We start from the raw sequence: 27859 nt of genomic DNA on the forward strand, positions 1-27859 counted from the left end.
TTCTTATAAACAACCAAAAATCTATCTTGTGAAATTGTATACACCTACTTGCAAGAATGTTGTCATACAAATTTAGAACATTAGTAATTTAATGAGAAAGGAATACATTAAAAGAGAAGAGAAAAAGTTCAGCTTCAGTGATCTTCTTTCGTTTTTTAATATAATTCCTATCCCACTAAATCACTAATGTTCTATTTTTGTAAGACAACGTTCTTGCAAGTAGGTGTATATTTAATTAGACGTAACATTGGCATTGGCATGAAGATAGTGGTTATAATATTAAGAAGCGTTTTTTATATCCATCATTCCCTGTAAAGCCTTGTCGTCACTGGCAACATGATCATAACATAAGCAGAAGTAGAGACATAAGGATCAAAACATCCCATTCTTCTTATGCCTTTGCTTATGTCACTGTATTTCCCAGTGAGGATGTACACTCTTATGCTTATGCTTGTGCTTATGTCACTGAACTTCCCAGTGAGGATGTACACTCTTATGCATATGCTTGCTAGTGGGGACCAAGCTTAAGGGGCTCTTCCGTGAAGTTTGCTCAAAATGCAATACCAATACATTTACTATTTACAACACACACTCAACTCACATGTTGATTTTTACAGAGGGTAAAGACCAGAGAACCCAGATAAAAACACTCATGATGAGACCATGATAATGGTGATCATTTAATGATAATGATGACAAATTGTAATGATAATTCAATAATGGTGTTGTAGCTGATAATAATGATGCAATGATGCTTGTTAATTCCAGGTTATAGGAGAACCAAGTGATCAGCTGATGAAGACAATGGCAGCAGAAGAGAAGCAAAGAGTGGAGGAACAGAAGAAGAGACTTGGCGATGAAGGACTGGCTGAGAAAGCAAAACGGCTTAAGACTGCTTCTGATGACAATGAGGTAAACTTACTATCTTACTGCATTCACACTGACCATAGTCTTTCTGCATATTTAGAAAGCTGGAGTCACTTGCCAGTTGACTTAAGATTGTGATATTGATTTTTCAAAATGTTTGGTTTCAGTGTCTCAGAGCAGGACTTGTTTTGTAAGCTTTTTTCAAATGTCATTTATCCATCCATCCATCCATCCATCCATCCATCCATCCATCCATCCATCCATCCATCCATCATTTCATTCATTCATTCATCCATCCATCCATTAATTCATCCATTCATTCTTCATCCATCCACCCGTTCATTCTTCATTACCATTCATCCATTCATTCATTCATTCATTTGTTCACCCATCCATCCATTAATTTATTCATCCATTCATTCATTCATCCATTCATTCATTCATCCATTCATTCATTCATCCCTCCATCCATCCATTCATCCAGTCATCCATTCGTTCATCCATTCATCCATTCATCCATTCATCATCCATCCATTCTCCATTCTTTATTCATCCATTCATTCATCCATCCATTCATCCATTATCCATTATCCCCCATCCATCCATTAATTTAAATCATCCATTCATCATCCATTTATCCACCCATCCATCCATTAATTTAATCATCCATTCATTCATCCGTTCATTCATCCATTCATCCATCCATTCATCCATTCATCCATCCATTCATCCATTCATTCATCCTTTCATCCATTCATTCATCCTTTCATCCATTCATTCATTCATTAACTTTACAACTAGATATACATTCAGTTACCTAATTGAGGGCATAGTCAACAGGATGTTCAAATTAGAATGTCTAAATAATTGACAATATAACAAAAATGGCATCATTAGATAAGTTGATGTACTGTATATGCTTATGGTTAACACTCAATTTTTTCCTTTGTCGTGCTTTCAATAATTTCATTTTTGACTTTTCATTCATTCAGATTCCAGCTCCTGTAGAAGTGGTCAGCAGTATCCCAGTTCCGTCAACATCCAGCATCCACTTCCACCCTATCAAAACCTTCAGCAATCGTCATTGCTGCAACTCTGCTAAAGCTGATCAGGAAGCCTCTACATGTTTGTTCCCTGTCCAAGAAATCCCATTTGCCTTCCAACTGGATCATGTCATGACCATGTTTGTTGAGGTAAGTTATCGTTTATTTGGGTAGCATGGGTGGCGTTCACAGCTAACGCATCGTCTTTCACCGCTGTGAGTCCAACAGGTCGGGTTGCTGTTCAGTTTATTTGATGTGTTGTTCTCTCCTATGCTATGAGGGTTTTCTCCAGGTTCTCTGGTTTCCTCCCTCCATAAAAATCAACATGTGAGTTGAGTGTTATATGTTGTAAATATAGAATGTAGTGGTAGTGCGTGTGGAGGGAACCTCACGGAAGAGCCCCGTATAGGGAGTGGTGGTTGTAAAATATTATTATTATTATTTATTTACTGTGTGGATGGAAACTACAAACAGTAATGTAAAAATTATTTGTTTCATCAACCCAAGAATTGTGTTTCGTTACAACCTAGCTTTCAGCCTCTGCGGTCATCTTCAGGGTTAACATGAAAAATATTGTATTACAATATTGTCACAAAAACTAGCATTCTCAAACATTTTGAATGTGCGATTTAAGTTTTGAAGACAACCTAACTAGTATGTGCAAGGGTATTGAATGTGCAAGAGTATGAATGAATGGATGGATGGATGGATGGATGACATTATTATAGTTTTAGTATTTAGCATTTAGGATGACAGTAATCTTACAAGGCCAGCCAGTTCTAGTGTAATATGAAAACAATGCATTCTAACTTCATCCAATCAGCACACAACAACACCAACATTTCATGGTGTACATGAGGTGTATTCCACAACTCAGTGTTGTATGTCAAGTCGAACTAGCCTCATTCGCAGATATCTCTCTTTTGATTACAGCCTTTCTCATCAATTCTTGTAGTGGGCTACCCGTGATGCAGGAATCCCAAGTGAGGAGGAAGGAAAATACACCCTGTAAGAGAGATGCCTCCAAAGGAGGCTAGAGTAGAACTGTTTCTCCTAATTCTTCTTTCCCGGCAAACTTTTTGGATGGGGGGGGGGGGGGGGCTAATCGAGTTTCTTCTGTCAACACAATGGAAAACAATATAAAAAAGCATCATTTTTTCTACTGAAGGGGGGGCTTCAGCCCCCTTTGCCCCACTGGATTTGCCCTTGAACCATGTAAACTGTCAAACCACTTGTAGATCCCCTTGTTTTCTGGTGTGGACCAATGCTCATAATCTCTTCTTTCACTTCCAGATTACAGCCTTGTTTGACACCAGTGTCCTTCCTGATGACCTCAAACCATACCTGAGTCTCTTCCTTGAGGTTCTATTTGAATCTCCATTGACAAGAGATGGAAGTAGGTTGCATGCATCCCACGTGGCTCTCATGAAAATTAGCTTACTCGGTTCAAATCTCTGTGCACGTCCACAGGAATCCCAAAACACTTGTTTTTACTGAGTCCGGAGGGGCAAGTAGGACCACTCGCAGTCTAATGGAAATAAAATAAAAGAAGACATACATGCCATGTTGAAGTCAACCAACACGGTGGCTATGGAGTCACATGCACAAAGAAAAAAGACCTGGCCACCATGTTGGATGACATAACATAACCAAGACAAAATTGTTTGTTCAAGTCATCCAACACGGTAGCTATTGAGTCAGCTGCACAAAGAAAAAAGCCATGGCCGCCATGTTAGATGATATAACAAAATAAAAAAGGACCAAATATTTTGTTCCAGTCATCCATCATGGCGTAGCCTCACTTTCCTGCACTTCAGAAAAAATTACTGAAGTGTAAACAAAGGTTTTTATTCATAAGGGAATATAATCAGTTGCTGCCAGACCCTTGTGTGATCCATGGGTGTAATAATTGATTTCATAACGCTTTACATTTCAGCCCTGGTACCCTATGAGCAGGTTGTAGCAGAACTCACAGCGGATACCCTGGGGTATTCTGCTTGCATTGGAGTAAAAGGTTCACGCTTCATGCCTGGTAACTTTGAACAGCTTGCTACCATCAAATTTAAGGTATTGCTCCAAAATAGACCTTTGTGCACCGAATAGAAATATAGCAAACAATTTGAATAATTATTGTTCTAGACTAATTAGCCTCTCTAACATGTGAAAAAGCTCTTATATTTCGACGTGAACACGAGACTAGTCAGTCGTAGAACAATAGTTATTCAAATTGGTCGCCATGTTTCAATTTGGTGTATGGCTTTGACCTCTTTTGAGCTTGGTAAACTAGGTGCATTGTGGTCTAGGTATGATGAACAAAAAATGTTCGTACTCAAGCTAGACCACATTACATTATTTTCACTGGTCTAGCTTTCATACAAACAACACCATATAAGGTATGATGACCACAATACATACTGTACCTTTGGATCTAAGGTATCCTTTCTTATCTCGGACAACGTGTCAAATGACTATAACTTTGAAGGTGTTTTTTTGCATATAATATAATGAGCCTTAGACGGGCTGCTTTGCTGCTACGATACGGGGCAAATTTTTCAAGAGAAGTAATGGGTACGTAGTAGTCATTGCCAGCAAATTTTCAGGTCGTGTATTGCATAACTGATAAGAAAATAAATAAACTTTATTAATGTCAGTCTTTTAGCGTACCACTAGTAGTACAATAATAGGGGGCTTTAAAAAATGTTTGCTTTTGTGACAGGTCGAGGCAGAAAAGTATGAACGAGGAGTCAAATGGTTGCACGACATCTTGTTTAACACTGTTATCACCAAGGAAAGGTTGGATATTGTAGCCAAGAAAATGATCAATGAGGTTGCAAGGTGAGTCTGCCATCAATTCTGTTTTCTGTTTCTTTTGTTGAATCTATCAGGGTTTGTTTTTTTTTTTTTCGTGTTTTTTTTTTTTTTTTTTTTTCGTGTTTCATTTTCTTTTTGACGCTCTACATACCGTACCTACCCATCTATATCTGTCTATTTATTGTTATATATTGGTTCTTATTTGCTTGTCTGTCTGTCTACCTTCTGGCTTCGGCCTACCTGTCTGCCTGTGTATATGCCTGCCTGTTGAAGGATTTTCAGTACAGTAGCACAGTAGATAATGGAAGTGAGGACAAGGGGATAGACAAGGGATGTACTGGGGATCGGGGGGGGGGGGGGGGGGTTGGTGGAGACGGTCTTCAGGGGACAGGGGACAGTATAGGCCGTCACTATGTGTGTGCCTGTCATGGTCTGCCTATATGTTTGTCGGTCTACGTTGGTTTGACGTTGTTTATGCTTCTGCTTCTGTTTCATTTGAGTATCATTCCTTACAGTATTTCGTCCTTTATCTATATAGTATGAAGAGAGAAGGTCGTGTGGTAACCAAGACACTTCTCCATAGCATCCTCTTCTCTAAAGGTAAAACATCCTCGGAAACTCAGGGGTAAAGTTCTGGCGCTCGTTTCTCACTCCGAAAGAAAAATTACCCCTGGGCACGAAGTCTGTTAGAGCTTGTCTTGAAGTCCGAATTAATCTCTTTCCTGATTGGTCAATCCGCTGGGGTCCACCAATAAACATCAAGTATATGTAAACAAGCATGTGATGGCGTTATTTTGAATTTGGACTTTTCGAACAAGCTTTAACAGACAACCTGTGTCAGTAGACTAACAGACTTTTTTACTTTTACGGCGGCCGATCTTGAATTATGGGATGGGGAGGGGGCAAACCTAGAAAATTCACAAAAGCAATAGAGTGGCAGAGTTTTCTTTTTCATATAATTTGAAGTCTTGGTGTTTCGAGTATTGTTCCAGCTACCACCAAATTTCATTACTATTTAGATGTGCTTGTCATTGAAAAGCGTAAAGTTATATAAAACTACATCCTGACAGCTGTGCAGTCTATAAATTTTCCAATAGTTCGCCCCTCGGTATCCCATAATGTCTTGATTAAAACGATAGAATTCAAGATGGCCGCCGTATCCGGGTAAAAAGGTCTATAGAGGCTTTGCACCATCACGTGATGGTAGCCATGACAGGAGGCACAACAATACAGTCTTTTCTCCTGGGAAACTGAATTCTTTCTCACGTAAATCAGATAAGACCAGATTCAATTGTTCCTGCCTCCTATCATGGCTGCTATCACGTGATGGTGCAAAGCCTCTATTGCACGAAAGAAATCGTTCTTGTTTTTTGTCCTTATCATCAACGCATATTGTTCTATCCTTGTTCCTCAGACAGCAACCTCTTCACTGCGAATATGATCAGACAGCATGTTCTTCTTACCAAGATAGTAGAAGAGCTAGACACCAATCCTAAAATGGTGAGTGAATATGTACGTTTGAACCAGGGAACAACTGTTTCATATGATGGTATTAGTAAATGACCCAGTTTGAAAATTTCTTTGTTTTCAATTAATGTTTATGGATGATATACAGGGGGTTGGGGTCTTATTATGATTTTTTTTTTCTGTTTTAAATTAGAATCTTTAGTCTAGGGCATCGCACGATAATGACAAATAGTCTCGTGTATATTTAACAGCAATTTAGCCAATCACAAGTTCATATCACCAGTGGACAGACTAGAACCGACTTTTCTTTTTGTAACTACCTCTGACCCCTACACAACGCAGGCTAATGGTGTGATGGTGTGACACAATACCGTCACGTCCCCAATTTACTTCCCGCTATTTTTTCCAGGTCATAGATAAAGTAGAAGCTCTAAGAAATGTGCTGACGAAGCTATCAAATATTCGTGTTCACGTGGCTGCTGATGCCAAGAAATTGCCTAGCAACGCTGGTGACGTATGGAAAGCAACATTTTCGGCGGAAACATCTGCGGTTACCATACCAACAAGGTAACTATGTTTACTCGAAAGACAATGATGAGCAAGATTATTGACTAATAAAAGTACTGTGATGTTAGTAGTAAAAATACTACCAGAAGTTATGATGATGATGCTGATGGTTGATGTTGCTGATGATAGTAGATGATATGTAATATTTCAAACACTTGAGAGAGTTCTTCCTCCGATTTCCAAACACCGAAAAGTGAGTTGAAAAAACGAGGCGCACTCTTCACTTAATGTAAAATCAATGCTGAAAATATTGCGTTAGGGGTAAGGGGGATTTTGAGAAAATGAAGATTTGCTTCAAAATGGTCTTGATGGTGTTTGACGAGGATTACGATGATTTCTAGTCATTCCCGACAATTTTCGACAGCTAATCAGTCTTGATTTTTGTCCAGTTTACCTAGCGTCCCTTCTACCAGCACCTTCATTACAAAACCGCTGGTCCACGGGAAGATTGTTGGCGTGGGCTCAGTCGAATCGTCATATCTAACACAAGTCTCGCCGTGTATCAATACATATGATCATGAGGACTTGGCTTCTATTATGGTATACCTGGAGTGCTTGATTACCCTAGAGGTGAGGGCTTGATGTGTTATGGATACTTGGTCACTTTATTCGCATAAGTATTCTTAATGTCATTTATGTGTCTAGCAGTTTGTTTATCCCATCCATCCATCCTTGCATTCTCAGCTATCCATCCATCCATCAATCAATAAATTCATCCATCCTTGCATTCTTAGCTATCCATCCATCCATCCTTGAATTCTCAGCTATCCATCCATCCATCAATCAATCCATCCATCCATGCATTCTCAGCTATCCATCCATCCATCCATCCATCCTTGAATTCTCAGCTATCCATCCATCCATTCATCCATCCTCGCATTTTCAGCCATCCATCTAATTAATCCTTTATTCCATCTTCTCATCCATCCGTCCGTCATTCATTTTGTATTTTGATTTGTTTTCCATTTTTCTCTCCCCAAGGGTCCTATTTGGCGTCAGGTCAGAGGATTAGGGCTCAGTTACAGTTACAGGTAATGCATAGCTCTCATGAGGAACAATTTAGGTAACTGAAACATTTGGTGCAAAGGAGATAACAGTAAACAACTAGAAAGGGATTACGCAACGAAGACAAAAATAATGTTTAGCTTATATTTGACCTGGCAAGAAGAACGATGATATTGGTGGTGGTAATGGTGTTTATAAATTAAAACATTCTTATATCTAGACCCTTCTCAGTAAAAAATCAATTTTTTCGTAGAAAACTAAGAAGGGTTTGTGTACGAGAATGGAATGATGATAGTAACAAGGATTGTGGTAGTGATAAGTGTGGTAACGCGTTATTGTAATAACCGTTGTTGAGCTCCGTTGTTGATGTTCATGGTGATAATCGCATTTATTATGTAGCGCAAGATATAAATTGACACGTTTGTTATATCTGTTTTGGGTTTGTATAGCATGCGTGTAGACCCAGGTCAAGGGTCGTTGATATTCATGTTGGCGCGTTCAACACATCTTGTCAAGGCATACGAGAAAACCAAAGAGATCGTGGTGAGTACGTACTTGCTACGTAAACTACATCTTAATGTTATTCCCAATCTCGTACTCAGAGCCTCCGTTTCTTCTGGCCTGCGGCGAAGAACGAGGATATACTATTAATATACTACCTTCTTAGCACTGAGTGGCGCTAACGAAATTAAGAATTAGCAACCATAAACTTGAAGTAGAAATGGGGCAGTATCGAAGGCCTTATAGCTTACCTAGTAATTTATTATTATTTCGATTATATATATATATATATACACCGAATCGCTAAAACTTTGACACTTTAAAGATATATATACATATATGTGTAACCCCCTTTTTTCTATTGTCATACCTGGATTTTCAAGGAAAGATAATAGGAAAAAGGGGATACATATATATGTATATATATCGCTAAATTGTCAAAGTTTTAGGGATTCGGTGTGTGTATATATATATATATATTGTATTGTATTGTATTGTATACTCTTTCTGCGGTCCAAACTATTTTTGTTTTATCGTTTCTTAGGATGGATATCTCTCAGGCCAGACCCTTTTTGACTCAAGCGATTTGGAGGCTGCTATTAGTAGCGTCATTTTTGGGATTATTAACCGCGAGAAAAGCGTTTCATCAACTGCTTATCAGGTTAGTAGGACATATATCGCATTATCTTAGGCAGTATGAAAGTACTGTACTTCATGGGCCTAGTTGCTGCCCTCACATAGTGACCCATGGGTCTAGCTGCTGTCCTCACATTGTGACCCATGGGCCTAGTGGCTGTCCTCACAGTGACCCATGGGCCTAGTTGCTGCCCTCACATTGTAAACCATGGTGTAGCGGACATCTTCTTGCATTCGGTGGGGACATCGGTTCAGTAAAGGGTACACAATGCAAAACGCTCGTCGATTATATCAGCGATCTAATTCTCAATAATCTTGATGTTCTTCAGTTATTTCATTCACAATAGACAGATTTATAATTACGAGGTTCACTAGAAATAAAAAGTTACAAATTAAAAGCCTATATCTTACGGAAAATCAAATATAATCTTAACATACCATATGGTGTACGTATTACGATCGTCTTGCTGCCTGTCCCGGCTTACATCCCATAATTTTCAACTTATGAATACTAATAACCTACGCTAATTAGGAAATCAAATAATTGTCGTCTACACATGGGTCTAGCTGCTGTCCTCACATTGTAACCCATGGGCCTAGTTGCTGCCCTCACATTGTGACCCATGGGCCTAGCTGCTGTACTCACATTGTGATCCATGGGTGTAGTTGCTGCCCTCACATTGTAACCCATGGGCCTAGTTGCTGCCCTCACATTGTAAACCATGGGCCTAGCTGCTGTACTCACATTGTGATCCATGGGCCTAGTTGCTGGCCTCACATTGTGACGCATGGGCCTAGTTGCTGCCCTCACATTGTAAACCATGGGTCTAGCTGCTGTACTCACATTGTGATCCATGGGCCTAGTTGCTGCCCTCACATTGTGACGCATGGGCCTAGTTGCTGCCCTCACATTGTAAACCATGGGCCTAGCTGCTGTACTCACATTGTGACGCATGGGCCTAGTTGCTGCCCTCACATTGTAAACCATGGGTCTAGCTGCTGTCCTCACATTGTGATCCATGGGTGTAGTTGCTGCCCTCACATTGTAAACCATGGGTCTAGCTGCTGTCCTCACATCGTAACCCATGAGCCTAGTTGCTGCCCTCACATTGTGACCCATGGGCCTAGTTGCTGTCCTCACATTGTGACCCATGGGCCTAGCTGCTGTACTCACATTGTCACCCATGGGTCTAGCTGCTGTCCTCACATTGTGACCCATGGGCCTAGCTGCTGTCCTCACATAGTGACCCATGGGCCTAGTTGCAGCCCTCACATTGTAAACCTTGGGTCTAGCTGCAGTCCTCACATTGTGACCCATGGGCCTAGCTGCTGTACTCGCATTGTAGCCCATGGGTCTAGCTGCTGTCCTCACATTGTGATCCATGGGTCTAGTTGCTGCCCTCACATTGTAAACCATGGGTCTAGCTGCTGTCCTCACATTGTGACCCATGGGCCTAGCTGCTGTACTCACATTGTAACCCATGGGTCTAGTTGCTGTTCTCACATTGTGGCCCACGGGTCTAGTTGCTGTCCTAAGTCCTGCATTGCTCTTCTTTAGTTAGTTACTATCGTACTGTCTACTGATTTTTCACAAATAAAGTACTCATTACAATCTTTTTTGACTAAAGAAGTAGGGGAAAACGTGTGAAAGAGAGGAAGGGGAGGTATGGGAGTTCATGGCCCCATACTAAACTACTGTATGACAACATTTGCGTCTTTGTCTTTGCAGAGTATGATTGCACCTTTCAGGAATGTTGGATCAGGATATAACAGGTACGACTTTTTGATACCAAGGAAGCGTATCAGTATAGAATGATTACTCGGGCTCTGTCTAATATTCAAGAAAACAATATGCACTTACTCGGGCTGCCTGTAGACCAGGAAAAGACTTTGTCATCACCCTAATTATCTGTTATTACGTTCAATCTCAGAAACCTACTCGAGAGGGTTTCCAAGGTAACGATTCATGATCTGGACCGCGTGGGGCAGAAGTACATCGCCCCTTTGTTTGACCCTCTGACGTCACGGTGTGCTGTGTGTTGTCACCCATCGAAAGTAGAAGAGATCAGAGAAGGACTCGGAAAGTATGTGGTGAATGGTGTTATAAATGTCGTAAATTATCTTCCTCATCGTATTCTATAGTAGTACAGTAGTAACACAAGGACAGTGGGCAATGGGACGGAAGTCGTGCATTGTGACCCTCTTGTCTAGGCGTGCAGTCCGGCATTGCGACATGCGGGTCTAACCGTGCAAACCGTCATTGTGACCCGTTTGTCTAACCGTCCAGTCCCGCGTTGTGACTTGGAGGTCTAACCGTCTAGTCCCGCGTTGTGACCTGGGGGTCTAACCGTCCAGTTCCGCGTTGTGACCTGGGGGTCTAACCGTCCAGTCCCGCGTTGTGACTTGGAGGTCTAACCGTCCAGTCCCGCGTTGTGACCTGGGGGTCTAACCGTCCAGTTCCGCGTTGTGACCTGGGGGTCTAACCGTCCAGTCCCGCGTTGTGACTTGGAGGTCTAACCGTCCAGTCCGGCGTTGTGACCTGGGGGTCTAACCGTCCAGTTCCGCGTTGTGACCTGGGGGTCTAACCGTCCAGTCCCGCGTTGTGACCTGGGGGTCTAACCGTCCAGTCCCGCTTTGTGACCTGGGGGTCTAACCGTCCAGTCCCGCTTTGTGACCATCCCTTGGACCTCTCTTTCACATCGGTTTTAAGGTTTTTGTACTTTTATTCACACGTCATTGAATTCTATTCTAGGCTTAACAAAGATCTGATTGTCGTGTCCTCCCTCGAGGAAGAATTCAAGTGGTGATATACATTGATCCCATCTAATGATTTATTATTTAGTATATCTAATATAATAACAAATGATATTCCTTACACTACAATCACTATGACACACGACACTTCTCGGCATAGGTGTTTAGACTTCTTGTCGATAATGGCTTTGTGGGATAGGTAGTTTCCGGTCCTACTCTCAATTTCACCACGGGAAGCCCAAAACTATTTAATTTCACCATTTTCAAACTGCATTAATGCGGGGGGTATGTGCACAACACACAGACACTCAATGAGACAAATAAAACTGTAACCGCTGTTTATTATCATAAGTTACTTATGGTATTTTACATCAGTTTCCCCCTTGATAATTTACGTTATTCAAATATGAATGAATTAAAATCTAAAATTGAAATCTGTGAATTTATTGTAAGTTAACATTTGGACTCTAGACTAACCCTACATGAATGGATCCACGATCAAACCATGATGCACCATGTTCTCGATGCATTGCTAAATTCTATATACAATGTGTTTTTCGTTTTTTTGAAGTTTTATGGTTTCGTATTAAATACCTGAAGAAAAGGTAGAAAACTTTGTATGTAAATCACGTATTTCAATGAACAAGTCACGACTAAAAAAAGTTTCAAAAATGAAATATTTCAAATGTTCTACCTTAATTAAATTACACTAATTTTCGCACGTAATTGATTAGAAATTGCGAGCAGGCGAATCCCCGACCACCTTCTTTCACTTATTTCTTTCACTCTTTCCATCCCAGTTTTCTACTTCCCTCTATGGCTCCTTTTCTTGCCCGTAAATCCATCCATCCATCCGTCCTTTCTTTTTCTTTTCAGTTATTTTCACTCCTTTCCTTTTCTTTCTTTTTCTTCGCTTACCTCCGTCGTCCAAGACTGAATTTCAAAGGAATAAGCCGAGTTGAAAAGCTTAGTGTTGTTGCGCTTGCCAGCGAACACTCGAAAACAGAGAAGTATAATATTTGACGTCACCGGAATTATGTAATTATTACTGCGCATGCTCGACGAAATGGTGTTTAGTCGAGCATTATGTATGGGTGTATTGCATCACATTTTGATTTTTACTCAAATCTGGTGAAAACGAAAATATAAAAGACTCACCTATTATTTAATATAAATACAATATTATTTTTACAGTCATACAACTGTCGTTTAATTGATACGTGCAAATTAACTATCTAAGTCGTTGTTTCGACCCAAATAAATACCAATAATAACTAAATGTTTTGGCGTGTGATTATTGAACGATTTTCATGGGGATTGAAACATTAGTAGTCAAGACTGATAGAACAGAACGGTTACACATAAAATACCCAGTCCCTAGCCCGAGCACCACAGCTATCCCAAGCCAGACGTTGAAGGTCATGACAATGAGCATCAACAGGTAACCCAAGACTAGCTGAACGACGTGAAGGAGGACTTGAATCACGTGTCGTATAGTAAAGGGACTGCAAATAGAATAATAATATTGACGGTTTGCTCAAACAAATACACGCACTAATCAGATTTTATCTCTTGAATTCGACTCTCCTTTATCTTCACTTTCATTTCATCTTTTTTTCCTTCTGTAATAAATCTCTTGTTCCTTAAGCTTTGCTCTAGCTCCGCCTAACTTCGAAATTTCAATCTATTCTTCGACCAAGTCTCTTTTTTAGCTCTTTCCATCGATCCTCATTCCTTTGCTTGCACCTTCTAGCATGCAGGCTTCCTCTTTAATTTTTTTTTTTCTTTTTTTTTTTTTTTTTTTTTTGCTCTCGTTTTAAAAGGAAAGGTGTGAAGAACTAAGGAGAGGAAAGAAAAATATGGGAAGAGGAAGGGAAAATGGGAAGGGAAGGGAAGTTTTTTCTTTCTTTTATTGTTATTCATTTTTATACGTACTGTTCTTGTTTCCTTTCTGTCTTCCCTCGTTGAGCAGGCTGTAACGTCTCCGTACTTCCAAAGTTCAGAGACTCGTTGGAAGCTACGTTTTTTCTGGAGTTCACTTCGCTTCCTGCAGGAGACTGTGGCGTTATTTTCACGCTTTGTTTATTGCTGGACATGTACAGTCTTATCCTCATGGAGCGAACACATTCGCTCAAAATCGAGAGGAAAAACACTCCTATACAAGAACCGACCAATACTGAAAAAGATTGAGAAGATTGCGTGACAATTTGGCCATTGCTGAGTCGCTCACGTATCGATATTCACAGTGAATTGTGCAAGGATTGAAAAAAATGAAGATTAGAATAAAGAAATGATTACGTTACTGTAGTATTGTGTGGCCAAAATATAATAAATGGCGATGGTGGCGTGACAAACAAACACATAAACGTTTCAAAGCGCAAAAATAATCATGCAAAAGAAATATATGAGAAAGAGCTCTTAGTTAATTTTGAGTAAGCTGTAGGAAATCATGTTCTCAAGACTATACAGCTATTTCGAAAAAGGCAGTGAAGTTCTGCCACATCTTGCATCTTTTGCATCTTGCATCTTGCGTCTTGCATCTTGCATCTTGCATCTCGCATCTTGCATCTTGCATCTCGCATCTTCCATCTTCCATCTTGCATCTTGCATCTTCCATCTTCCATCTTCCATCTTCCATCTTCCATCTTCCATCTTCCATCTTCCATCTTCCATCTTCCATCTTCCATCTTCCATCTTCCATCTTCCATCTTCCATCTTCCATCTTCCATCTTCCATCTTCCATCTTCCATCTTCCATCTTCCATCTTCCATCTTCCATCTTCCATCTTCCATCTTCCATCTTCCATACTGTATCTTGCATCTTGCATCTTGCATCTTGCATCTTGCATCTTCCATCTTCCATCTTCCATCTTCCATCTTCCATCTTGCATCTTGCATCTTGCATCTTGCATCTTGCAAGCATGCTTGCATGCGCAGGGCCATAGCCATCAGCATAGTTGGTCTGGTTTTAACCGCATCACTTTTTACCTTCAGAACCATTTTTTCCCTCTTGTAAAAAATATTTATCAAATAATTATAAAAAAGACCACCTTTTTAAAGCACCGGGCCACTGTGCAAGTGGTGGCTACGGCATTGTGCTTGTTGGACTATAATACCTTGAAGTAATGTTTTTTAGTAAAAATACACAGGTGATTATTGAAAATCTCGTTCGCTGATTGATCGAGAAACTCACACTATCACACGATAATCACCTCCAGCGATAATCCAAAATGGCGGACAGCCGCTTTGTTGCTGTTACCGGGAAAATATGTCTTTTATCTTTTATCAACGTTTAGGACCATGAAAAATGTCGTTTTGACTTTTTGCAGATGGTATTCACGTCCCCCATAGTGCGCTCAGTTGGTATGCCAAATGCAGCAAAAGCTTCACCTACTTTTTTTTGAAACAGCTGTACATAAATACTATGATAAAAAATATCATGCCTGCTGATGACGATATATTCCACCCTTCGAAAAGCAATGTCACGTTTGTATTGCTGACTTTGAAATATGCCTGGAAAATGAAAAAAGAAAAGGAATTATCTTTATATATATATATATATGTGTGTGTGTGTGTGTGTGTGTGTGTGTGTGTGTATATATCATTTATGTTTCTTCTTGAATATATACTTCTCTTTCTTTTTCCTTTTTTGTTTTTGTTTGTTTGTTTTGTTTGTTTTTGTTTTCAGTTTGTTTTGTTTTTCGTTGTTGTTGTTGTTGTTGTTGCTGTGTGTTTTTTTGTCGTTGTTCTTGTTGTTGTTGTTTTTGTTTTTGTTTTTGTTTTTGTTTTTTTTTGTTACTTATTTCTTAATTTTTCTTTCTCTTTCTTTTGCTTAATTACTTTCTTTTCTCTCCTTTGATCATTCCAAAAGCACTTGCTCACGCCAAAAGCTAATTCAATATATCAATATGGTGGTAAATATTGAATGATTGTATTTTTATTCCAAAGCGTCTTCTTTTTTTGTAACAATATTAGCACCCTGAGCATCTAATGAAGCCAAGAACGTATTTTTATTCCAAAGCGTCTTTTTTTTCGTAACAATATCAGCACCAGCATCTTATGAAGCCAAGAACGTACAGAACGTGATTTCGTACATGATATTTTTTTTTTTAACTATAGCGTAATTCCATAGACCCGCGCTCTTAAAACTAGTTGTTTTTTTGTACATGACAAGTGCAACTCAATTGAATTTGACAAAAATAACTTAAATTCGACTGAAAGAGTCGCACAGAACTCAAGCAAAGATCAGAAAAATAGGTGTTGATTCGTCAAATGCATCGCATAAATTATCTAAAGGCTTAATATTAAATTGGACCTAGCACTAACAGGAAAATACAAAAGAAGTCGCGTGCGCGCACTTTTTAACGACGGCATTTGCTTCATCATTTATGCTGCATTTTCCAGTTATGCCTTCTTGCAAAAAGGTTGTCATAGTGAAATTGAAAAACAAACTTTTAGTAATTTAGTAAATTAGTAAATTTATTAAATTAGGAATAAATTATCGCTGACGTCAGGCTCGGGTGACTGAATCAGATCATACTAATAGAAACGCCAAGCAGCGCTAGAATTTGTGGCTTTAAGTACGCTAAGTTTTCCCTGTGTAAAGCCCTTGCAATGTTAGGATCTTTACTGATTTTTCACATTGTGGCTACCACGATTGAATGAAAAGGACTCGCTATTGAAAAAGGACAAATAAATGAAATAAATAAAGAATACACGTCTGAATCATTGACCCATTTCTAAATAAGAATTAAAACGTTAACCATTTATTTCTATTAGAAAAACTGAGAAATTAAAACCAACATCTAGATTTTATTTAAGAAAAAAACCTAGTGCAAACTGAACCTGACCCTCTCTCCCGCAGTAGTTTATTTGACTACTCACCCACCCCACCCTACTCTCATTATAGAATGAACGATTCCTTACATCAATGTTTGCACTCTATCTTCTTAGCTCTTGATTCTGCCATCTAAATTTAACTTCAGTTATGGTAAATAGATTCCAAATATAGCCATCCACCATGAATACTTGGCTAATTATAATACGATGAATGACAGATTGTCGCTGGCGTTAGTTACCGTTATACACTCAACACTACGTTTGCATGATGGTGTCATTTGACTCCCACTACCAAGATGCTTCGCCAATTTTCTTTCTTATTTAATTTTGTATTCCCTCATGAGAATAATAAGACAATTGGTGCTAATTAACTGAACAAAAGAAAGCGTGCAAGGGACTCTGGTAGTAGAGGTCAATGACGCCATCGTGGAAACGTCCTATTGCAAAACCATTGCCAGGTTCAAAACATAGAACATATAGAAGCTGAGACCGAAAAGTATTCTGGGAAATGACATAATCATATCCTCTTACTCAATGTTCTTTATCTTCAACGAAACCATATTGATTGACTTTTGAACTATTTTTTTTTTTAATATCATTTAAAAAGATACTTTTTGCTGCAGCTCTGTTTGCATGGGTATTTTTGTTTTGGTTTGATTTTTGTTTTGTTTTTGTTTTTCCGTTTTCTTTTTGTTCGGGTTTTTTTTTTTTTTTTTTTTTTTTTTTTCCCAAGTCAATTGGGCTTTAATGCCCATTTTGATTTCGAACTTAAACTTATTAAAATAGAAACTGAAGTCAACATTTACTTCATTTCAGTTCATATGGCAATTCTATACCCATGCATCCGTTATCCACGTATACTTTTCCATCCTCTTCGTTTCTCTTGATTCTTACCATACCACAAATAGAATAACCCACACGATAATCTGGATCACTCACACTGACCTTTAAAGACTCATTGAACCTCTTTCGACCGTGTCAAGCAAAAGAAAATACATCCTCGATAAGACTGAACTTTAAGTTGTTTACAGGATCTAATTTTACTGGTTATTCTACAAAAAGGTACATTTTTATTGCCCTTTTTTGCCTTTGTCCTTTTAAAAAAGTTCAAGATTTCATAACCATTTTAGTTTCACTCACCAATTATTGCTGGGATACCTGTGGTATACCAGCTATAAAATGGCTTTTTTTTTTTTTTTTTTTGTCTTTTTCTCCTCGACAAAATGGCAAAGTTGCGCAATAATTACCCAGGGGTCTTCAGGAACTTACCCAAGAGACCTTTGCGGGTATCTGCTATAGGGTTCCCGTCTGTAGTCCAATCAATTATCATGTACCAGATGTCAATCAATGTCACTATGTTGTCAAGTGATTTAGAGAGGGTGGAGCTAGCATATCACGTGGCACAGGTTTAAATCTACGCATGCTCTATTTCGTTGACCGCCGTAATTCAATACAGCAGAACTAGAAATATTATTTATGAATTTCGTAAAAAAAGATTTCAAGCCGAGAACTGATACCGAGAATTTCGAAGCGATTATTTCTAAGAATTTACGATGAACTTCATGGGCAAAAGCTTGTTTTGGTTAACTATTCATGATTCATCTACTCGAACAGTATTTTCTGCACGAACAAGCGAAGATCGATGAGGAGAACAGGTTTTCAAAAGAGTCAGAATTACGATAAGCGATAGTAAACAAATATTTCATTCAGTATGACTCGTTAATATTCTCTTGAACTTTACAATATAGTCTTATAACCTATATTTATGTATTTATATTAAATGTTTTGGCTTCAAAGTCTACTCACAAAGGAACATAGCAATATTTATTTTAAGATTCTATTTGATTTAAGAAGCAAAATAAATAATTTTCTACGCACATTCCAGGGCTGGATCTCCGTTCGAAGCGTATATGATCTCCTTTAGGCCCCGTCCACACGTATCCGGAAATTTTTGTACCCGCAAATTTTTTTTTTACGGATACGGGTTGCGTCCACACGTGTCCGGAAATTTTTGTGACCGTATCCGCAAATTTTACAAAAACGGATACGTGTGGACGGTGAAAACGATTCGAATACGCTGCGTGTGGACGCGAACATTTTCGTATCCGCAAAAAATAATTTGCGGATACAAAAATTTCCGGATACGTGTGGACGGGGCCTTAATCTTTTTTCAAAAAAATGGCTATTCATTAAAAAATATCGATAAATTATAAAATTATAAAATGTAAAGCAATTATGAGAGAGGGTTTGAGCAAATATTAGCCTGTATTTATTATATAATTACCAATGAAATATCTATTTTTCTCTATTTCGAAAAATTGATATCTTCACACGTGAAAATAACACCATTGCGATGGCTATTCGAAAATACACGGAAAGAATTGCCTGAAAAAGCCAAAACATACTTCATTGATAATTATATAATAAACAGAATATTACATGGGCGCTTGGAGATACGAAATTTATCTTCTCGTGTTGAAAATCTCTCACTCGTTCGCTGCGCTCACTCTTGAGAGATCTTTTCAACACTCAAAGATAAATTTCGTATCTCCGCGCGCCCAAGTAATATCCTCTATTTACGTTTTACATGAAGCATTTTGATTTTAAAGAGACCCGTGCGAATGTGCATGCTTTTGAGACGTTGCATAACAACAAGCTAATTACGTATGCCAAAATCAGGATCCCGGAACTGGAATTGGAGTTCCAGATTGAGTTTTTTGATTAGTATGGCATAAACGCTGTGCCTGCAAGCGGCTTTTAACACTGTCGTTCGAAATTTTGCAACTTTTTTTTTTTTTTTTTTTTTTTTTTCCTGCTTTAGATTCTTCGAGACCCTGATACTAGTAAACCATTCCAATCAGGGTTTGGTTTATCACTACTTTGAGACGTCACGAAATGCTTTATCAGTATTTTTGGAAGCTCAACCAACTAAATCCTACATGTATGTTAAAACCAGGTCCTCCAGGTATCCAGGTATCCCAGCTTACCCTGCCAGCAGGGTCTTGTTCAAGAATTATTCAAGATTTACCGTTTCTACTTTGGTAATTTTTCATTTGCCTGACAAAAATTTCATTTGAATAAGCATTTATGCTAATTATTAATTCTATTTCCTTCACCGCTTTTTTAGTTTTATTGTTGTTATTATTTCTTACTAACTTAGAAAATTAATTTTCGATTTAAATACTGATGAATAATTCTTACGGCTTTAGTTTTTTGCAGTTAAATAAAAAAGACTCGAATACCGAGTTCATCCGTGAAAATAAATATCAGAATTGAAAATCGTGTGAATATTGTAGTGTAAAAATCTAAGATCCGGTCACAGAAATAGATTTAAAAATGAAATTTAACAAACACTGCTTACCATGCATTGCGTGCAAAAGCCGTTTAGAGACGGAGCCATTGTGGAATTTATCCGCATCTTGTTAATCATCAGCATTAGGTACGTATATTTCTGATGTATAGAAGTATAAGATATCTCTTCAGTGTGGGAATGGGAAGCGGTGCACTTTGTCTTATAAATGTTGAAAGAAGTGACGTTTGTATAGACGCTGGACCAATTCCAGGCGAATCAATAGACGACTGTAAAAGTGTTTCGTCAATAAACGAAATATGACAAGCTACGGTTTCAGAACTTTATTCTCTTCTTACGTACATAAAGCTAAGCTAGAATCTAGTTGCTAGTTGCGAGTTGGATATGCGAGTTGTTCGAAATCTAAAAAAAGCGAAGCAAAAATAAAGCGTTACTCATATCTAGAAAAATATATTGAAAGTTGAAGCGATCTGACTTACCCGGTAGCTTGCTCTGAAACTCGACGAACTGAATTTAAATTAGCGTCACTTACTTATATGCTAATGCCACTTAATCCGAGGCAAGCTACTCGTGCGTGCGTGCAAAAAGGAATCTATTACTGAATTCTATCATGCTTTTCGCGCATAACGAAACAAAAAGGTTTATCACGTGTCTGCTGGGATATATATTGCGTGATCGAAGTCACTAAAATGGCAGAGGAATTTTGCCAACAGAAAAATAATATCGAGCATAGCCGATTAAGCTGATTTAACGTCACTAAGTGGAACATATCAATTGAACCTGCAGACGTAATGTAGCTTATTAATTGTTTTATTTCTGTCCATTCAAATTGCCTTTCACAAATATGACATCAAAGACTGCCGCTCGCATACTGGCAAATCTTCTGTGTTTTATGAATGTCAAAGTTAGTTTAATCTTATAGTTTTCAACTGAATATTCTTGGGGACAACCACATGACTCGAAATCCCTTGAGATATTTCATAACAATGATACAGCCGCCATGTTGGTCGATCTAACAAGAGAAGCTAATAATAAGGCCGTTTGTCAGCCAACATGGCGGCTATGACGTAACATGTACCCTAAGAACTACATGTAATGCTATAGGTAAGGAACGTAATTATAGACAAAATCCAATGGATCATTACAGAAAATAAACTTATCGTCAAATGATATCCGTCTTATGTGACAGACCATAAGTACCCTCCAAGTTTTATCCGGATACCCTCAAACAGCCTGTGGACTGTTCAAAGTCAGGACACGTGGCTAACTTACATATGGGATTGCTTAAGAGCACCGACCTCGAGTTCTTTAGGATACTTATATACAGTCTACCCCTGTTTCAGCAGGAACGACAAAAATGATGATAAAACGAGGTCAAGTTCAACAATTTTTTTTTTAAACATCTAAAAACCTTCCTTCCTTTATGAAACTCTTATGAAGATTGCATCCTGCTGTTTGGAGAAGAACAATTACTTCCTGCCCTGATATTACCAAGAATCCACTCTATCATCACCAAAACACTCTGACTCTGACACATTTGATCCCTAATTTAGCTTATTCTAGAAGCAAAAAAAAAAAAAAAAAACCACTTTATATGTAAAACATATGATTTTTTTATTTTTAATTATGCTTTTCAAACTCGGTATTATTCTAAGACTCCAAACCAGACAACTTTGGTCAATGATTAGCATTTGGAACTATAGTTAATAGCTTACTTTTATTGATTGATTAGGACCATACCTCCAGACATCGAGTGCCGAAGCGCAGTATGGCAGCGCGAAACATTTACGGCTACGCCGGAGATTTCGACCCCGACACCGCTATCCATAATGACTGATCAGAGAGCTCAGCCGAAGCCTAAGGGAGAGGTTAATCGGCCCCTAAGCCGTGTAAGATTAACCCCTTGCTATGACCAGCGAACCTCGATTTATTTTTCTGATGACTAAACTCCCGTGGTATGCGCAGGTCCAAAAAAATGTTCACGATTTCTAATTTTTACTTTTCTTTTTACTTTGATTTTTACTATGATTACTTTCATTGGTTATATTTCACTTTCAGAAAATTGCGCATGCGCCGAAAAAGGACTATGCCTCGTTCTTCGCCGCAGGCAAGAAGAAACGCAGGCTCGAGTACGAGATTGAGGAATAAGCAAAGAGATTTTAAATTGACGGCTTTTAAATTAATGCAAGGATTTAAAGCTTTTATATTTAATTTAATTTTTAGATAACCTAAATCAACCAATCAGAAATCATTAGAGTACAAGCACTAAAAGTGTGCAAAACTTTGCACTATTTAGAAATAGTGCTAATTAAACAATAGAAAACAATAGAATTAGCATAATTTAGCAGTATTTAGTGGTATTTATGTTACACACTTATAGTGTTTGTACTCTAGCAGTTGTGATAAAATATATCATATATTTTTTTCTTGTACCCAATTACAGTGCACCTTATTTATCTCTCTCTATCTCAATCATGTTTAAAGCATGTTATTATAAATTCTATTTACAACGAATTGGAACGAAAATATTTGGCTGCAATCCTTATTTAAACCTCAACATTTTAAAGAATTCCTTATTAAAATTAATCTACATTTCTACCCTACATACCCTAAAAAATTTTTTTTTCTTTCTCGTAATGAAAATCAAAGCACGCTGAAGAATTTTGTGCACATCGCCAGAAATTAACAAGAATGGTCTATTTTGAATTACTAGGCATTATGGGCCGTCTTGGGGGCAAAGCAATACATAATTATGGTGGATAACATATAGAGTTATAGAAACAGTACGGATACCGCTGACGTAGTACTGCAAATTCATAAACGTCCCTAATTTCTGACGATGTTTGCAAAGTAAAAACTACAGGTTTCCAGTTACCTTTATCCAAACGGTCTTAAGAGGAGCAAATATATAAGAATACGAAAATAACAGACGACACTTCGTAAAAGCTTCGTAACTTTGCTTTACAGTATTATATATGTAGTTCATTTCTTTAGACTCTCTTTGCACTTCTGAAGATGGCAAACGTTTTGACGAAACATGGTAAGTAGTAAAAACCTCAGTTTACGAAGAGTCGTCTGTTATTTTCGTATTCTTATCTTAGTGCATTTGCTTCCAAGAATAAACCAGTCTCAACAACAGCTTTGAAATCCATTGTACATGATCTCAAGGACCGACGCGATGCCTTAATTCTCATAGCATCAGATAGGGGGGCCTTGGGCGAAGGGAGAGGGCCAACGACGATTGTCTCAGCGCCCTGAGGCATCTTCAAGCTTATACTTCAGAATAGACCTCTTTACTTTTGGTGTAATATTTTTATATTTCAGACTACGTGTCATTCCCTGGAGTATCATTTTTTTCACATGAGAAGACACATGAATATGGATATAACTTTCAAAAAAGATTCTTATCTTTAAGAGAATCACACGTGGTCTGAAATGGTAAAACATTACACCAAGGGGGAAAAGGTATATTGTGCGTCGATGTAAAAATGAATTGCGGAACCCACGTATTACGTGGCCTTGTGACGTCATTGACATATCATACTTCTTCAGTGCCCTCTGGAAGAACTACAAACAAAGAAGGAGTAAGGAATACGGCAAACGAAAAAAGGAAAAAGAAATTAAATGAGGAAAGAAGATCATTGTTATCAATACCTAAAACTTGTTGTCTTGTTGAACTGTTATTTGTCTGTGGACAAGCTTTGTACATCCAATGTTGGAATGCACTACAGCTGAAGAGGAAAATCACACAGCACTTGAATGTCACGGCCATGGGTAAATCCTGTATAAACAATGAAAATCATGCATTAGAAGAAAATACGATGGAACGCTTAGAACACTTTTCTCTCTCATCTTCGCCCTAATCTTTGAAATACCTCTTCGAGTTCCATGAAACACAACCTACAAAGAAGGTAGGAGAGCCTGAAATTATCAAAACCTAGCTCTCATTTCAAAAAAAAGAGCTCTTTGCTATGATGGCTTAAAAGTGTGGGACTCTACCTTCTGAAATAAGACTATTATATCCAACAGTTTAAAGGGACTCTGAGGTGCCAGACACATCATAGCTTAAAATGTACATCAAACCTTGTTGATTTTGAAAATCGAAATGAAAATTCCATGAAATGCGTTTTTTGGGGTGATATTGTCCGTCAAAGTTGCGAAATGACTTAAGCTGGGCTCCCTGTGGAATATCGCGGATTTGATGGCTTGGGATGCCTGGGCTGTGATGACGTCAGATAGTGGAACATGTTGGATAGCTGGAGTTGAATCAGCCAAATTTCGCTATGGAAGTATGGCTGTTCTTTATCAATTTGAGCCGGAAATTGCTTGAGGAGAAGAATATAATACACCCGATGAAAGTGTGAGCCAGGAAAGTGAGCTAGAAGAAGTGGCGAACGAGGAAAGGCTTCAAGGAATCGATGTGGTGTACGTGTCAGCAACTTCATCTTCACTTCCATCTTCTTTAAAGCCAGTATCTTCCTCATACATTCAGGGAAGGTAGATCTTATCTTAGATACCACACATGCTGGGATTACTCTTCTGATCTTTTTGCTAAGATAACCATGCACTCAACATGTAAATTGGCGATGTAAACTAGCACAACGCAGAGGGCTGAATAAGCATTTCAGCGAAATGAATATGCATTGAACGTATATTAAATAGAAAATACCGAAAAAAGCTCACTTATTTGGAATATAAGAACGTAATAGAAAATACTAAAAAAACCTCACTTATTTGTAATATTTGTTCAATTTGGAATGAGCCTTCTCTGTCATGAAGAGAAACTATTAAATGCAGTCCTAAGCACATATCTCGATTCAGACACAATAGTCGTGATGCATGTCATGTCTAAAAATTACGTTGAGTTTAACATCAGAAAATATTGAAATCTTTCGTGAAATAAAATGTTTCATTTACTTAATATTCTTTTACCTAATAAGCTCATTAACAACATAAACACATATCAGCTAGCTGGTTCCATCACGACACATTTCTGACTTTAATCGATTCCTTGAAGCCTTTCCTCGTTCGCCACTTCTTCTAGCTCACTTTCCTGGCTCACACTTTCATCGGGTGTATTATATTCTTCTCCTCAAGCAATTTCCGGCTCAAATTGATAAAGAACAGCCATACTTCCATAGCGAAATGGGCAGTTGCATTTTTAGTCCGCACCCCCCCTATTGAGGACATAACTTTTCAGTTCCCCCCTCCCCTGGATTTTCCAGGGCCCTCAAACCCCCCCTCCCCTGGATTTCCACTTAAATTTAATACCCCCTCCCCTGGATTTTCCAGTGCCCTCAAACCCCTCCTCCCCTGGATTTCCACTTAAATTTAATACCCCCTCCCCTGGATTTTCACTACCAAATTTAATACCCCCTCCTCTGGGTTTTCCAGTGCCCTCAAACCCCCTCTACACTGGATTTCCACTTCCAAATTTAATACCCCTCACATTTCTACTTAATTTTAACACCCTTTCCCTTATTTGACATAAAATATGTATTTTGTCTTATTTAAAAATTTACCTTATTGGAAAAGTGTTTCAAATTATTTCCAAACTACATTCTTTTTGTTTTTCGACTGCTTTTACATACACGGCCTAGTTGAAAGAAGCCTCGTAGGAAGAAAGAACTTATGTAATTTAGTGAGGAATTTAATAATTAAATTATTAGTGATTGACCATAATCCTAAGGAATGTCTTGGTTATTAAAAAAAAGAAAAAGATCAGCTCCAGTGATTTATTTTGTCTTTTTAATACATTCCTTTATCAGTAAATCAATAATTAAAATCCTCACTAAATTACAAAAGTTCTTTCTTCCTATGACAACCTTCTTGCAACTAGGTGTAACTTGAAACAGTTCCTTACGTTTATGTATGAAACTGAATTCTGCTAGAATGCAGCGCTTCTAATCAGATCAGAGATTATTTTTTCAATATTCAATTCAATGACAAGAATGATCTTTGTTATCTACCAATGGTCAGTTTGATTATCATCATCAAGAGAAGTCTTACGCCAGGAAAGGACAGCCAGATCATCGTAATGGTTGGACAAGAGAACAGCCAGATCATCGTAATGGTTGGACATGAGAACAGCCAGATCATCGTAATGGTTGGACGAGAGAACAGCCAGATCAACCTAATGGTTGGACAAGAGAACAGCCAGATCATCGTAATGGTTGGACATGAGAACAGCCAGATCAACGTAATGGTTGGACAAGAGAACATCCAGATTATCTTAATGGTTGGACAAGAGAACAGCCAGATTATCTTAATGGTTGGACAAGAGAACAGCCAGATCATCTTAATGGTTGGACGAGAGAACAGCCAGATCATCGTCATGGTTGGACAAGAGAACAGCCAGATTATCTTAATGGTTGGACAAGAGAACAGCCAGATCATCGTAATGGTTGGACATGAGAACAGCCAGATCATCGTAATGGTTGGACTAGAGAACAGCCAGATCATCGTCATGGTTGGACAAGAGAACAGCCAGATCATCGTAATGGTTGGACATGAGAACAGCCAGATCAACGTAATGGTTGGACAAGAGAACAGCCAGATTATCTTAATGGTTGGACAAGAGAACCGCCAGATTATCTTAATGGTTGGACAAGAGAACAGCCAGATCATCTTAATGGTTGGACGAGAGAACAGCCAGATCATCGTCATGGTTGGACAAGAGAACAGCCAGATTATCTTAATGGTTGGACAAGAGAACAGCCAGATCATCGTCATGGTTGGACATGAGAACAGCCAGATCATCGTCATGGTTGGACAAGAGAACAGCCAGATTATCTTAATGGTTGGACAAGAGAACAGCCAGATTATCTTAATGGTTGGACAAGAGAACAGCCAGATCATCTTAATGGTTGGACGAGAGAACAGCCAGATCATCGTCATGGTTGGACAAGAGAACAGCCAGATTATCTTAATGGTTGGACAAGAGAACAGCCAGATCATCGTAATGGTTGGACATGAGAACAGCCAGATCATCGTAATGGTTGGACGAGAGAACAGCCAGATCATCGTCATGGTTGGACAAGAGAACAGCCAGATCATCGTAATGGTTGGACATGAGAACAGCCAGATCAACGTAATGGTTGGACAAGAGAACAGCCAGATTATCTTAATGGTTGGACAAGAGAACCGCCAGATTATCTTAATGGTTGGACGAGAGAACAGCCAGATCATCGTCATGGTTGGACAAGAGAACAGCCAGATTATCTTAATGGTTGGACAAGAGAACAGCCAGATCATCGTAATGGTTGGACATGAGAACAGCCAGATCATCGTAATGGTTGGACGAGAGAACAGCCAGATCATCGTCATGGTTGGACAAGAGAACAGCCAGATCATCGTAATGGTTGGACATGAGAACAGCCAGATCAACGTAATGGTTGGACAAGAGAACAGCCAGATTATCTTAATGGTTGGACAAGAGAACCGCCAGATTATCTTAATGGTTGGACAAGAGAACAGCCAGATCATCTTAATGGTTGGACGAGAGAACAGCCAGATCATCGTCATGGTTGGACAAGAGAACAGCCAGATTATCTTAATGGTTGGACAAGAGAACAGCCAGATCATCGTCATGGTTGGACATGAGAACAGCCAGATCATCGTCATGGTTGGACAAGAGAACAGCCAGATCATCGTAATGGTTGGACAAGAGAACAGCCAGATTATCTTAATGGTTGGACAAGAGAACAGCCAGATCATCGTCATGGTTGGACAAGAGAACAGCCAGATCATCTTAATGGTTGGACGAGAGAACAGCCAGATCATCGTCATGGTTGGACAAGAGAACAGCCAGATCATCGTCATGGTTGGACAAGAGAACAGCCAGATCATCGTCATGGTTGGACAAGAGAACAGCCAGATCATCGTCATGGTTGGACAAGAGAACAGCCAGATCATCTTAATGGTTGGACAAGAGAACAGCCAGATTATCTTAATGGTTGGACAAGAGAACAGCCAGATCATCGTAATGGTTGGACGAGAGAACAGCCAGATCAACGTAATGGTTGGACAAGAGAACAGCCAGATCATCGTAATGGTTGGAC

The 27859-nt window shown here is 38.8% G+C and overlaps 3 protein-coding genes across 4 annotated transcripts in view; 1 reads left to right on the plus strand and 2 right to left on the minus strand.

Annotated features, from left to right (window-relative positions):
- LOC148904631 (uncharacterized protein C05D11.1-like) overlaps nucleotides 1-12085 on the plus strand; it is a 12729-nt gene extending 644 nt beyond the window's left edge. Inside the window, exons 2-16 of the mRNA XM_089024451.1 lie at nucleotides 769-912; nucleotides 1860-2060; nucleotides 3204-3306; nucleotides 3847-3977; nucleotides 4627-4745; nucleotides 5260-5321; nucleotides 6136-6221; nucleotides 6598-6755; nucleotides 7145-7325; nucleotides 7737-7786; nucleotides 8210-8303; nucleotides 8806-8922; nucleotides 10627-10670; nucleotides 10829-10981; nucleotides 11650-12085. Of these exons, the coding sequence (XP_088880577.1) occupies nucleotides 769-912; nucleotides 1860-2060; nucleotides 3204-3306; nucleotides 3847-3977; nucleotides 4627-4745; nucleotides 5260-5321; nucleotides 6136-6221; nucleotides 6598-6755; nucleotides 7145-7325; nucleotides 7737-7786; nucleotides 8210-8303; nucleotides 8806-8922; nucleotides 10627-10670; nucleotides 10829-10981; nucleotides 11650-11704 (1698 nt within the window). The 3' untranslated portion in view covers nucleotides 11705-12085. The remainder of the gene's footprint in view (nucleotides 1-768; nucleotides 913-1859; nucleotides 2061-3203; nucleotides 3307-3846; nucleotides 3978-4626; nucleotides 4746-5259; nucleotides 5322-6135; nucleotides 6222-6597; nucleotides 6756-7144; nucleotides 7326-7736; nucleotides 7787-8209; nucleotides 8304-8805; nucleotides 8923-10626; nucleotides 10671-10828; nucleotides 10982-11649) is intronic.
- LOC116296178 (protein SLC31A2) lies at nucleotides 11973-20489 on the minus strand. 2 transcript variants are annotated; one of them, XM_089024651.1, is made up of 5 exons: nucleotides 20279-20489; nucleotides 19851-20201; nucleotides 15094-15163; nucleotides 13587-13827; nucleotides 11973-13156 (listed from the first exon to the last, which is right to left on the minus strand). In XM_089024651.1, exons 2-5 carry the CDS (start codon nucleotides 19923-19925, stop codon nucleotides 12946-12948), a joined length of 597 nt encoding a protein of 198 aa, XP_088880777.1. In that variant the 5' UTR covers nucleotides 19926-20201; nucleotides 20279-20489; the 3' UTR covers nucleotides 11973-12945. The 2 variants fall into 2 exon arrangements, with proteins under 2 accessions (XP_088880777.1, XP_088880776.1); XM_089024650.1 differs by having other exon boundaries at nucleotides 19851-19940; nucleotides 20279-20488.
- Nucleotides 20490-20599: 110 nt separating this feature from the next.
- Nucleotides 20600-27597, minus strand: LOC148904632 (uncharacterized). Its single transcript, XM_089025259.1, has 3 exons — nucleotides 25663-27597; nucleotides 23454-23580; nucleotides 20600-23366 (listed from the first exon to the last, which is right to left on the minus strand). The coding sequence occupies exon 1, from the start codon at nucleotides 27585-27587 to the stop codon at nucleotides 25761-25763; it is 1827 nt and encodes a 608-aa protein (XP_088881385.1). The 5' UTR covers nucleotides 27588-27597; the 3' UTR covers nucleotides 20600-23366; nucleotides 23454-23580; nucleotides 25663-25760.
- Between the last annotated feature and the right edge of the window lie 262 nt (nucleotides 27598-27859).

The sequence above is a fragment of the Actinia tenebrosa genome, unplaced genomic scaffold, assembly GCF_029948245.1.
Source record: "Actinia tenebrosa isolate PJP-AT-01 unplaced genomic scaffold, QUT_ActTen_1.0 PGA_scaffold9__36_contigs__length_13948895, whole genome shotgun sequence".
NCBI lineage: Eukaryota > Metazoa > Cnidaria > Anthozoa > Actiniaria > Actiniidae > Actinia > Actinia tenebrosa.